Source organism: Pristiophorus japonicus, chromosome 14, assembly GCF_044704955.1.
Source record: "Pristiophorus japonicus isolate sPriJap1 chromosome 14, sPriJap1.hap1, whole genome shotgun sequence".
Taxonomy (NCBI): Eukaryota; Metazoa; Chordata; class Chondrichthyes; family Pristiophoridae; genus Pristiophorus; species Pristiophorus japonicus.
Window position 1 is genome coordinate 183307499 of NC_091990.1, and position 13736 is coordinate 183321234.

At 39.3% G+C, this 13736-nt stretch overlaps 1 protein-coding gene across 1 annotated transcript in view; it reads left to right on the forward strand.

Moving 5' to 3' along the window:
• The window catches only part of copb1 (COPI coat complex subunit beta 1), a 61608-nt gene that overhangs the window by 30978 nt on the left and 16894 nt on the right, over positions 1–13736 (forward strand). The window contains exons 5-15 of the mRNA XM_070899938.1: positions 189–303; positions 923–1015; positions 1146–1283; positions 1892–2011; positions 2849–2956; positions 3051–3197; positions 4461–4606; positions 5599–5695; positions 6330–6487; positions 7401–7521; positions 11109–11336. Coding sequence (XP_070756039.1) covers positions 189–303; positions 923–1015; positions 1146–1283; positions 1892–2011; positions 2849–2956; positions 3051–3197; positions 4461–4606; positions 5599–5695; positions 6330–6487; positions 7401–7521; positions 11109–11336 — 1471 coding nt within the window. The remainder of the gene's footprint in view (positions 1–188; positions 304–922; positions 1016–1145; positions 1284–1891; positions 2012–2848; positions 2957–3050; positions 3198–4460; positions 4607–5598; positions 5696–6329; positions 6488–7400; positions 7522–11108; positions 11337–13736) is intronic.

Genomic DNA, 13736 nt, shown 5'->3' on the forward strand with positions numbered 1-13736 from the left:
CTACTAAAATAGTAAATTACATTTTTAGCTCAAAGATCTACTGATTTGATCCGAAAAGAGAACTTTGCAAAATGCTGAGCATTAACATATGCAATGCTTTTATTTTTTTTTAAAATCGGACAAACAGTAACCAGATTTCTGTCAGCATATTTCAAAGTAATTGCATTTGGATATGTTTTTTTTTGTAGGAACTTTGAGAACCTTATTCCTGATGCTCCTGAGTTGATCCACGATTTCTTGGTGAATGAAAAAGATGCAAGTTGTAAACGGAATGCTTTCATGATGCTTATTCATGCAGATCAGGTGAAATGTTTGCGTCTTTTACAAATTCTGATCAGGAACAATTCAGTCAGTGGCAGCTTCATTTATAGCAATAGAATGCCATTTCCCCTTTTTCGACCTGTGATATTTAAAAATACTTGAGATATGTGAGATTTATCGGGAGATTCAATTTATTGGGTCAAGAACGGAATTTAAAAAAGGGTGTTTGATGCACAGCTCAGAACATCAAGGGCTGATGAACTCACTGAGATTATTTGCTTTTTGTTAGGTCGGGATTTGGAAACAAAGTGGGTAAATGGAGTTGAGATACAGATCAGCCATGATTTAAATGAATGGTGGTGCAACAGGCTGGAAGGGATGAATGGCTGACTCCTACTCCAATATTCCTAATTCGTGGTTTATTTTTCCAGTATATCTTGGAAACCTTATTGTGAATCTTGCTTTTGATCACGCTATTTTTTTTAAGTGTGGAAAAGGTATGGGTTTTGTAATATATACCTTTTTTGGGTAAAATTATTTTTGTGCAAGTGACCTGCAAATTTTTAGTATACTTGCAGGAGTTGGGAATAGATCCAGATTAGAAATTGCAATTTTAAGATAATTAATGATTTCTAAGATTGTTTCTTAATGTTTTCCCTAGGATCGGGCTCTGGATTACCTGAGTACTTGTATCGATCAAGTTCATACTTTTGGAGATATTCTACAGCTAGTTATCGTTGAGCTGATTTATAAGGTGAAGTAACAAAAATTCAGCTTTCTGTGTGACTTGGCAATTAAACATGATATGCACAAGTATACCGTCAAATAAATGGGAGGTACTGGTGTTTAATTGGATATTCAGCGAATTGATTATGTGTTGTTAGGTGTGCCATGCCAATCCAACAGAGAGAGCCCGATTTATCCGCTGTATCTACAACTTACTCCAATCCTCAAGCCCTGCAGTAAAATACGAAGCTGCTGGTACTTTAGTTACACTCTCAAGTGCTCCAACAGCCATCAAGGTACTGATATTTTATGATGTGTGTACTAGAAACTTGAAAAACGCTGGTATTATGGTAGAAAATATAGCCCACCGCCAAACAGGGTAATATCTGGATCGTGTGAAAATTAAAATAATTTCAAATTGATTCAACCAATTTTTACTCCAGAGTAACAATTGTGTAATATTTCCAGTGCATAAGAGATGGATATAAAAAACATGCATGTATGTGTCAATAAAAAAAGCAACTCTTGGAAGGATTTATATTCCTATATGGATGTGCTAAAGCTTAATCATGAGTTTAGTAACCAGCATTAAAAGTGTGATAAATGCACAATTCTTAAACCCGTCTATAAATTTTCGAAATACTTCCAGATTTCTAACATCAGAATATTCTATTTTGTAAGGACAGGTGCATATACAATGGATTTTTATGCTGCAACTCCATGCTACCTGGCCCGTCCCTTTCCAATCTGCAGAACTACTTTTTAAAGCAATAAATATATTTATACATACACACACTAATTTTTGGAAATGTGACATAGATATTTGCATGTGTGACAGATGGATCTCAATTTTATATACTTTTAAAATAAAAATATAATCGATGTTTACTTTGTCTTTCTCCAGGCTGCTGCTCAGTGCTACATTGATTTGATTATTAAGGAGAGTGATAACAATGTGAAGCTGATTGTTCTCGATCGCCTGATTGAGCTGAGGGAGCATCCTTCACATGAGAGGGTGCTGCAGGTAATCAACACACAACTGGCGACTTGAAATTATAACCATTGTGTTTTTTGTCTTGAAACCCTTGAACAAGATCCATTTTATCGAAACCCACCTGTATTTTGTTTTCTTCTTTTTTTCTCTTTCTCTTTCTCTCTCCTGCTCTCTCTCACTCATTTGGGCTCTTCGGTTTTATAAATAGAGTACAAAAGCAAAGAGATATTGCTGAACCTGTAAGACTTTCGTCTGGCTGCTGTTACAATATTGGCAGTTTTTGGCATCTACTTTAGGAAGATGGTACACAAGAGATTTACTGGAATGATAACAAGTATGCAAGGTTACAGTTATGAGGAGAAAGTAAAGATCCAGAAGCAGTGGGAAATGAAGAATCAAAAAAGTTTGAAAAATATAAAGCTCTGAGGATAGGATAATGGGTGGGAAAGGAAGCGTGCACTTGTATTCCATTTAAAGCCATTGTTTTAGAAGCTGCATGAGTACATTTCTAATGTCACAATATTTAGTATTGTTTGTGACATTTCACATTTTCTTAGCCATCCAGAAAGAAGAAATGGTGTACTGGTAAATTGAAGCTTTTCAGTGAGGTTCCACCTTTGTGCTTTTTGCTTATATTTGGATTTGAACTTGACTATTTCATTTGGATAAAGTTGCTGATACTTAATCAAGTATAGATAGAACACTGCAAATTTGGGTGGATAAGAATTAGTCCTAACCTTTTTTTAAAGAAAACTTTCAGCTGACCACCTTCTCTGAGGGGGAAAAAACGGTAGAGGTTTAGAAATTTTTAAATAATGTTTTTTTTTCCATGTTAATTGAGCCTGAGTTTAAAAATGTCCTTTTCAGGATTTGGTGATGGACGTCCTGCGAGTTCTGACCACTCCAGATTTGGAGGTACGCAAGAAGACATTGCAGTTGGCACTGGATCTTGTCTCTTCTCGTAATGTTGAAGAGGTATGGTCGCCTTGCATCTGAGTAATTGAATTTATTGTTAACTTCTAATGTCAGATCTGTATTAAGAATTTCACTGACTATTTGTGCCCCACAGCTGGTCATAGTTCTGAAGAAGGAAGTCATTAAAACAAATAATGTTTCAGAACATGAAGATACAGACAAGTACCGACAGCTTCTGGTGAGAACATTACATTCGTGCAGTGTCCGTTTTCCAGACATGGCTGGAAATGTTATCCCAGTGGTAAGTGAGCATCATTTATTTACTTTCTTTCCCCTCCTGTCCGGAAGGCTTTGACTCGTGCTGGAGTACAGTTGCAGAAATACTGATGCCCTCCAGTATCTCATGCAAGTGATCATGTTTCATGTGTTTTAAAAATTGTATTTGTTCCTGGGCTATGGGCGTCATTAGGAAGACCAGCATTTATTTCCCGTTCCTAATCGCCCGTGAGAAGGTGGTGTGCCGCTGCAGTCCGTGTGGTGAATATACTTCCTTCCACAGTGCTGTTGGGGAGGGAGTTCCAGGATTTTGATCCAGCAACCATGAAGGAACGGCGAGACACTTCCAAGTTGGGATGGTGTGTGACTTGGAGGGGAACTTGCATGTGATGTTCCCAATCGCCTGCTGCCCTTGTCCCTCTAGGTGGTAGAGGTCGTGGGTTTGGGAGGTGCTGCCGAAGAAGCCTTATCGAGTCACTTGTAGATGGTACACACTGCAGCCACGTTGTGCCGGTGGTGCAGGGAGTGAATGTTAAAGGTGGAGGATGTGGTGCCAATCAAGCAGTCTTAGTGTTGAAAAGAATGTTGCAGGCAAGTCTAATCTTGTCCTCAGCAGTGTCTACATGTGCTGTAGAGTAGGCTGGATATCCGACAGGAACAGGAAGCTTGGCTGAATTTTCTTCTGCTCTCCCGAAGTTGAGGCATTGCTGTTCCACCGCCTTGCTGAGATCTGCTACCTTGCCACAGTGCAGGATTCATGTTCAGTCCCTTTTGGTCTGTGTGGCTCATGTCCACTTTCAGTTGTGCATTTACCAACTGAGCCAGTGCGGAGGAACATTTTATTTTGAGGCTGTGTTGTGGCAAGCAACAACTTTGTGACCTTTGATACAAGGGATGCCACCGGTTATGTGCAAGCATGTGTCCTGCACTCTGTCCTTGCACTTCATGCAGTCATGACGAAGTGTATTTTGTTGCCTTGCAAGCTCCTGTGTTCTGCTTCTGTTGCTACACTGAATTTAGATTTAATCATGGATATCACTTGGTAGTCCCATTGGGTTATTCTATTCAGATTTAAATAATTGAAAGAGTGAAGAGCATTATGACAACAAGTCCTTTTGTTTGTATCATTAGTTGTTGAAAAGATGCATAGACAATTCTGACGATATAATGGTAGTCACTATTGTATACATGTGTAACAACAATGGGTTTCAAGCTATATTTGTTGAATGATGCAAGTACAGACATGTGCAGGTTTTAATATTTTGGATTTTTAATAATCTCTCCACAGCTGATGGAATTCCTCAGTGACAGTAACGAGGCAGCTGCTGCCGATGTTCTGGAGTTTGTGCGAGAAGCTATTCAGAGGTTTGACAGCCTTCGGCCAATCATCATTGAGAAGATGTTGGAGGTGTTCCATGCCATAAAATCTGTCAAGTAAGGACAAAGAATTCTAGAGCTTGTCCGCAAAACAAAGATTGCAATTATTGTGTGCTTGCTTTTCACTGTTGTAAAATTTTAATTTTATTCTTGCAGTATAAACTTTTTACTCTTCATGTATTTGCAAGATGTTTAAATTGTGGTTAGGCAGAAATGTAATCTTGAACTTTGTTTTTAGTTTGCTGCATTGAGTCAGAGAGGCAGACCATGTGTAGAATCTTAAGGGTACCACTAATATCCGACCACCTACTATGCTAGCAGGCTTGAATTAATGATTTCACCACAGGTTTTAAATGCATGAAGTAATGTGGTGGGCGGGTTGTTGTGGCTGTATGCTGCTGGTTTTCCATTTGGGGACTTCGTGTTTCAGTTTGTGTGAAATTGTCTATGGGAGGTAGGAAGGTTGGCAGGCCGAATTATCCTACCATTTATTGCTCTTTGTTCAGTTGATCATGGAATTGAGTTAATAGCAGTCAGAAGGTTTTTGGGGTTAGGTGATCTTGGCATCGTAACTGGAGTATGAAATGTGAAAGTTCGAGGATCTGGTGAGATGGGCAATGTGGTTAGGGAATGGGTTACTACTTTTCACTAAGTCCTGCTCAGCAAGCTTATCGAAAAATGGGAATTTCCAATAAATTGAGATTGTTTGCTTGATGATTTGGAATAATGGAAACAGAAACCAGAGTGAAACCATTTACCAAGTTCAGACATTGAATCGTGTCACAGCTGATCTACGTGATATTTTCATTGGTGTTCATGTTCTTTTTTCACTATGCTGCCATTTTGGGTTTTTTACTGCAGTTTAATTTTGGATTGAAGTAACCAAATTCACTCAATTATCTCAATTAATTGTAACCATAAAAGTAACATCAGGTTTTCTACTGAAGAGAAGTAGCATTCATAATCAAATAAAAGTCCTGTGAAAGCGATCAGACCTAATGTCAACACCTTGTCGTCCTCAGTGCATATTATATTTTTGTTTGTCACAGGATATACCGGGGAGCTCTGTGGATTTTGGGAGAATACTGTAGCTCCAAGGATGACATTCAGAGCGTAATGACTGAGGTTCGTCGGTCCTTAGGTGAGGTATGTATGGAATACTTAATTTTTTTTTCTCTCCCTTCTAGATTGCTTTGCTCCATTCCATAGACAAGAGAATGAGCAGAATGCTAACAACCAGGTCTCTGCACAACCCTCACGGTTTTGTTTTCCAGTTTTCTCAGCCCAAGTTGCAAAAAAGACCCTGTAATGGATCAGATGTGTGAATCTGTCAGGCCAAAATGGTTTGCTTAACCAACCTCAGTCTCTGGAATTATTAAGTAATGTCTGCAAACAGCAATTTAAAAAATTGACTGAAACACACTAACTTGTGGATAAATGTAAAAGTTAACCTGTATGGATTAGTAATGTTAATCATACCAGAAATGTCATTCTCCTATGGCACACATTAAAACTGCTTTACGAAATTTCATCCAACATCTCTATTTAAAAAAAAATATATAGTTCTAATGTTGCATGGGAGAGACGCTGATATTGAAGAAAATAACCTGAAGTATGTCTATGAAGGAGTGTTATTCTTCAATTAAACTTAAGATATGATTAATTTATCCCAAAAAAACTGGCTCATGCAAGAAGATTGAATTGTCGTGGAATAATATGTGGACATTCTTTGAAACCATAAATGCTGTAATTTGTATTTCCCTGACTTCTACGTTGATAGATTCCGATAGTTGAGTCTGAGATAAAGAAAGAAACTGGTGAGCTGAAGATGGATGATGATGTTCAGGTGATTCCAACACACAAACTTGTGACAGAGATGGGGACCTATGCAACTCAGAGCGCCCTTAGCTCAAGACCGTCCAAAAAGGAAGAAGATAGGTAATGTTAGAATTTATACGAATGGATGTATAAATGGCATCATGTTAAAGGATAGAGACAAACATTGATTTGGGGATTGAACCTGATAGCAGCCTCCCTCCCAAAAGTGTCATTTGAAAATGTTGCCACAAACAAATAAAACTTAGAAATATGAACATGTGCATACTGTAGTTCTAGTCTGACAGATGTGGGTGGTTTCCTTATTGGCACAGGGAGCACTTCATCTTCCCTCTGTGCCAAAGGGTGGTACCAACATCAATGTATCTTTTCAGTTTCCCCCATCAAGTGCAGTGAATTAAGTTCCATGGTAGAGGAGGTGCTGAAGATGCAGTTATTGATGCCCATGCAAATTTAGCATTAAATTTCGTGAAAACAGTTGTAAGCACTTGTACATTTACTTAATGTATTTATTTCCTTTGAGTTTTGTTGATTGAATCTCGGTTACAAACTTTATTTTTTAAAGAATCTTTTTAAAAGCAGGTGCTTGCAGCAAAGGTTTGTATGACCCAAGTTCAGGAAAAAAATGGAAAAATCAGAAGACTAATAATTGGTCGAAGAATCATTGCTTTTATATTTTCACTGCTGAATTTCCTTGATGGCTTGTACAATACACACTAATTTCTTGAATGGATACTTCCGAGTTAGCATTTTAACTTGCGACTAAGTGCGCATTTTACCGAAACCATATAGTTTTGAATGTAGTAAGAGTTTCGCACTGCATTCATGATATCTGAGTGATCAGCAGTCTGTCTTCAAGAACTTTATTTTGCTGTTTAGATGCTACAAGGGATGTAATAAAGTGGACATTAATATATGTCACAAGAGTAAACAAATACATCCACAGTGGTGGTTTTGGTTGTTTGGCATAATTAGCTGAATTTTAAAGAAACTAGTATACTGTAATTTCTTTAAGGCCACCTCTGCGTGGATTCCTGCTGGATGGGGATTTCTTTGTGGCTGGTGCCCTTGCAACTACACTGACCAAGATAGCTCTGCGTTATGTGGCACTTCTGCAAGACAAGAAGAAACAGAATGTAAGTAGTAATTGGGCTTGCATTTGAAAATATGACTTGAAAATAGGCCTCTTAATTTCCAGTGTCTGTATAAGAAGTACAGTATGCTTAAAAATAGATGTTCTCGGCTGTTCAGTGAACATATATCCATCTGAGTTATTTGCAATATACATCTCTTAATTTAGGACTGTCATGCTTTTGAAAGTCCTTGGATGTATTGCAAGAATTCCTATTCAAGGAGTATGCATAAACTCGGTTTTGAATGCGTGAAGAGACAGGCTAATGGCTATAAACTGTGATGGTTCTTTAAGGGAGTGCAGCAGATCAGCGGAGTGGTTCAAGGCAAGAGTAGTTGGGTGGATAAGGCAACAGCAATTTGACCTGATTGGAGCAGGAATTGTGGTACTGGTGGCAGCTCGAATTTAGTGGAACAGAGGACTGATTTGAGCAGTTGTGGTGTTCCAGAGGGATCAGTGCTTGGATGAAGGGACCGAGTATATTGTAGCCAGATTTGCTGCTGTTACAAAGATAGGTGGGAAAGCAAGTTGTGAGGAGGATAGAGTTTGCAAAGGGATATCGATAGGTTAAGCGTGTGGGCAAAAATTTGGCAGATGGACTATAATGTGGGAAAATGTGAGGTTATCCACTTTGGTAGGAAGAATAGAAAAGCAAAATATTATTTAAATGGAGAGAGATTACAGAATGCTGCGATACAGGGTGTCCTCGTACATGAAACAAAAGGTTAGCATGCAGGTACTGCAAGTAATTAGGAAGGCAAATGGAATGTTGGCCTTTATTGAAAGGGGGATGGAGTATAAAGGTCGGGAAATCTTGCTACAACTGCACAGAGCATGGTGAGACCACACCTAGAGTACTGCGTACAGTTTTGGTCTCATTTAAGGAGGGATATACTAGCATTTGAGGCAGTTCTGAGAAGGTTCACGAGGTTGATTCCTGGGATGAAGGGGTTGTCTTATGAAGAAAGGTTGAGCAGGTTGGGCCTTTACTCATTGGAGTTTCGAAGAATGAGAGGTGGTCTTATCGAAACTTAAGATTCTGAGGGGGATTTCAGGATAGATGCTGAGAGGATGTTTTCCCTCGTGGGGGAGTCTAGAACTAGGGGGCATAGTTTTCGAATAAGGGGTCACCCATTTAAGACAGATGAGGGGGAATTTCTTCTGAGGGTCATGAATCTTTGGAATTCTCTACCCCAGAGAGCTGTGGAAGTTGAGTCATTGAATATATTGAAGGCTGAGATAGACAGATTCTTCAACTACAGGGGAGTTGAGGCTAATGGGGAACAGGCAGGAAAGTGGAGCTGAGTCCATGATCTTCTTGAATGGTGGAGCAGGCTCAAGAGGCCATATGGCCTACTCCTGCCCCTATTTCTTATGTTCTTGTGTGCTGAGACCACTGTTCACAATTTACATGAACAATTTGGACCCAGGAATCTGAAGTATAATTTCAAAATTTACAGAATTGGGGGGTGTAGTTAATACAAAGGAAGAATGCAAGAAAATACAAGACATCAATAAACTTGCAGAATGGGTGTGTAATTAGCAAATTATTTCAATATAGTTCAGTGTGAGGTGGTCTATTTTGATAGTAAGATTAAGGAGGCCACATACTTCTTGGAAAATAAGAGTCTAAATGAGGGAATGGAGCAAATGGATCTAGGGGTACAGATACACACATCACAAAGTAGGGATGCAGATTAATAAGGCCATAAAACCAGAAAACCAAGCAATGGGGTTCATTCTGGAGGGATAGATTTGAAAAGCAGCGGTGTTGCATTGAACTTGTACACAACCTTGGTTAGACCAGACATGGAGCACTGAACAGTTCTGGTCTCCATATTATAAAAAGGTTTAGAGGCATTGCAAAAGGAACACAAAAATAGTCACCAGAATGATACCAGAAGAAATAATATATTTTGTATCTGGCTTCACAATAGAACACACACACAGCATACCAGAAATAGTGGGGAACCAAGGCAGAGTGAGAAACTTAAAGGAGTTAATATCAGTAGAGAAAAAGTACTTGAGAAACTAATGGGACTAAAAGCTGACACATCACCTGGGCTTGATGGCCTACATCCTAGAGTTCTAAAAGAGGTAGCTGCAGAGATAGTGGATGCATTGGTTTTGATGTTTCAAAATTCCCTCGATTCTAGAACGTTCCCAGCAGATTGGAAGGTAGCAAATGTAACCCCATTATTCAAGAAAGGAGGGAAAGCGAAAACGGGGAATGACAGGCCAGTTAGCCTGACATCAGTCGTCTGGAGAATCCATTATTAAGGAAGTGGTAGCGGGGCATTTAAATCATCATGTGATTAGGCAGAGTCAGCTTGGGTTTATCAAAGGGAAATGGTGTTAAACAAATTTATTAGAGTTTTTTTGAGAATGCAACTAGCAGATTAGAGAAAGGGGAACCAGTGGATAGAGTATATTTTGATTTCCAAAAGACATTTGATAAGGTGCCACATGAAAGGTTGCTGTGCAAGATAAGGACTCATGGGGTTGGGGGTGATCTATTAGCATGGATAGGTGATTGGTTACTGGACAGAAAACAAGGATTAGGGATAAACAGGTCATTTTCAGGTTGGCAGGCTGTAACTTGGGTGCTGCAAGGATCAATGCTTGGGCCTCAGCTATTTACAGTTTATTTTAATGATTTTAAAAGAAGGGACCGAGTGCAATGTATCTAAGTTTGCTGGCGATACAAAGCTAAGTGGGAAAGTAAGCTGTGAGGAGAACACAAATAGCCTGCAAAGGGATACAGACCAGTTTAGTGAGTGGGTATGAAGGAGGCAGATGGAGTATAACGTGGGGAAGAGTGAAATTACCCATTTTGGTAGGAAGAATGGAAAAGCAGAATATTTTTTAAAAGGTGAGACTAATACATGTTGGTATTCAGAGATTTTTTTGCGGTGGGCGAGTCCTTGTACACGAATCACAGGAAGTTAGCATGCAGGCACAGCAAGCAATTCGGAACTCAAATGGCAGTTTAGCCTTTATTCCAAGGGGGTTCAAGTATAAGAGTTAGGATGTTGTCTTGCAATTATGCAGGGCTTTGGTGAGACCACACCTGGAGTACTGTGCACAGTTTTGGTCTCCTTACCTAAGAAAGAATATACTAGCCTTAGAGAGGGCAAACAAAAGTTCACTCGGTTGATTCATGAGAGGTTTGTCCTATGTGGAGAGATTGAATAGAATGGTCATAGAATCTCTGATTCAGAAGAATGAGAGCTGATCTCATTGAAACATGCAAGATTTGGAGAGACTGTCTCCCCTGGCCAGACAGTCTAGAACTAGTGGTCGTAGTCGCAGGATAAGGGGTCTGCGATGAGGAGAAATGTCTTCACTCAAGGGTGGTGAATCTTTGAAATTCTCTATCCCAGAGGGCTGTGGATACTCCGTCAATGAGTATATTCAAGACCGAGATCGATCGATTTTTGGCACAAAGGGATTCAAGGGATATGGGGATAGAGTGGGAAAGTGGAGTTGATGTAGAAGTTCAGCCATAATCTTGAATGGTGGGGCAGGCTCGATATGCTCCAGCTCCTATTTCTTATGTTCTTATGTGTACTCTTTTCTTTTTTAAAAAAGACTTTTGCTGCAGAGGCCATGCTAATCATGGCCACCATTTTACACCTTGGTAAATCATCACTCCCAAAGAAATCCATCACAGATGATGATGTGGACCGTATCTCACTGTGCCTTAAGGTGCTTTCCGAGTGCTCCCCACTGATGAGCAGTATTTTTAACAAAGAATGCAGGAAATCCCTCTCTCAAATGCTGTCAGCCAAACTGGAAGAGGAGAAGCTTTCTCAGAAGGTAATAATTGTGTGAAGTATATATTGCATATACATTGTACCAGATGTTAGAGAATTGTAACATTTCTGTTGCTAAAGATGGTTTGTATGTATTTGTAATGGGGGAATGTACGAAGCTAATGTTTCAAATAATTGTCGGAAAAGTGTAATGTGATAAAAGCAAGTATACTTGCCAGCTTAAAAACCAATCCGATTTATATATTTTTTTTTAAAGTCCATAGATGAAAAAGGCTACTAATCATATTATAATTCTCTCCCTGTTCTGAATAAGGGTATTCATTGAAATCAGACTTGCAAGTAAATGGTTAAAAATTACATTTATTTCTTGAAAAATGCAGAAATGAGCACTGCCGAGCACATTTCCCCATTGCTCTGAATAGAATTGCTTGTTCAGGGAGTATCAGCTTTTAAATCTACGGTTGATACTCTACTATCTGACTGAACATTAAGCTTTGCAATATTCAGTAGAATCATTCGATATGTTAATGAATAACCCTGACCTATCTGTACTGAACAAATAGCACCACTGCTTTGAAGGTGCTATTGGCAGACGATGCTCCAAGTTTACTGAGGTTTTTTATCAGAAAAGTAATTTTTCCTCAATTAGTATTTCCATCACTGCATGTTAACAGATGGGCTTTTTTGAGGGGCTGGACTTTGGCAAAGCACTGTCAGAATAAATGGACATTTTATTGCCACGGTGAAGAAGTTGGTACAGATTATGTAGGTAGATGAGGTTGAGTAATTGGTGCAGCTGCCAGACTGAGCCCTGTAGCCACAGTTTAATTACAGAGCTGTGTCCTTGGCTGGTAAATTTTATAAATGCATTGGATGGGTGAGTGGGGGGGGTGGGCGAGGTGATGTCTGCACTGTCAAATCATTTGAAACAACTCTGTTGCAGTTTAAAAACTGCCCAAGGGTCTAGGGGATCTCCTAACACATTTCTTCCAGAATCGGGGTATGACTTGACCCAACAGTTAGACTATTAATTGCTTTGCAATGATGATCAAGTTACAGTACAGTAAACTCTCGTTTATCCGGATCGCTCGGGGGATTCGGCAATTCCGGGTAAATGAATTTTCCATTGGGGCGAGTTTACATTTTAAAGCTGATACTTGAAGGTGATAGAGCCACCCACGAAGATTTAGTTCATGTTATCTGAAAGTGAATGTAATAAAATACATGAAAATTGATTCATAACGTCTCGTATTAAAAATGATTTTATTCTATTAAAACTGAGCTTGATTTTTAAAATCGCGATCTTATATCTGCTTGTTGAACTGAATTCATTTTCTTAATTAAAATGTTGTGGACGAGATGAGTTTGCAGAACCTCGTGAGAAGTAAAATGAGAATTCTCTCAAAAACCAACGATATATTTCATTGCTTCTTCAGCACGTGTCCAAATCTTTTTTTCTTTCTCTTCAATTTCATTGTCTGAATCGCTCATCTCTTCGTCAGATTTGCCTTTATTGGTGACTATGCCGATGAGTTCCTCGTCAGTATGAGCTTGTGCTACATCTGTGTTGATGTCAACATCTATCCACTTAGCAATATCATCTTCTGCTCAGGATTTAAGTGCGTTTTGTTTCGTGTGCACTGTTGACAATCTCCACGATTTCTGCAACAGCCTGTTTTTTATTAGTCTGTACATAGAAACCTTCGAATTCTTCGTCATCAGAAGCACTGTCTTCGAATATGACATTGGGCCACAACTTGTGCCAACACCTCCATGCGGATGTACTCTGCAATTGTCCAGAAGCAACACACACTTCCCATTGGGTTTGCCTATTTTCTTCATGTTTTCTCGAACTTGGGGGACGAATTCTGTTGAAAACCATTCCATGAATATGTCTTTGTCCATCCACGGACTTTTCTGAGCCTTATAGCTAACTGGTAAATGAGCAATTCCTTTTAAAGCACGTGGGTTCCTTGATTTGCCAATGTTCTCCAGGGGCATTGGCACAATTCAAGATTGTTAACCTCTCCTTATTCATTTTAAACCCTGCAACTTCCCTCTCCCCTGCTGCAACCAACATAACAGTTGGCAAAACACCTCCATAGTCAGCCAGTCTCTTTGGACGTTGTATATTCTATCTGCGGTCAATTTCATTTCCTGCACCATTTCAGCAAATGTTGTTGAATAATTCTGTGCGGCCTCATTGCTGATTTTTTTTTCTCGCCCGACACATCCAGCTGGTGAATGCCATGGTGCTGCTTAAAACGTGTGAGCCAGGCCTCTGAGAAAATGCACTCTTCAGCGAGATTCATTTTCATCTTGAAGTCCTTGGCCTTTGCTGTAATCTTTGGCCCTGAAATTGCCACACCTTCAGACCGTTTCAAAGAAAACCATTCATAAAGCACCTGGTCTAGTTTGTCAATCTTCAACTTTCGCACATTCT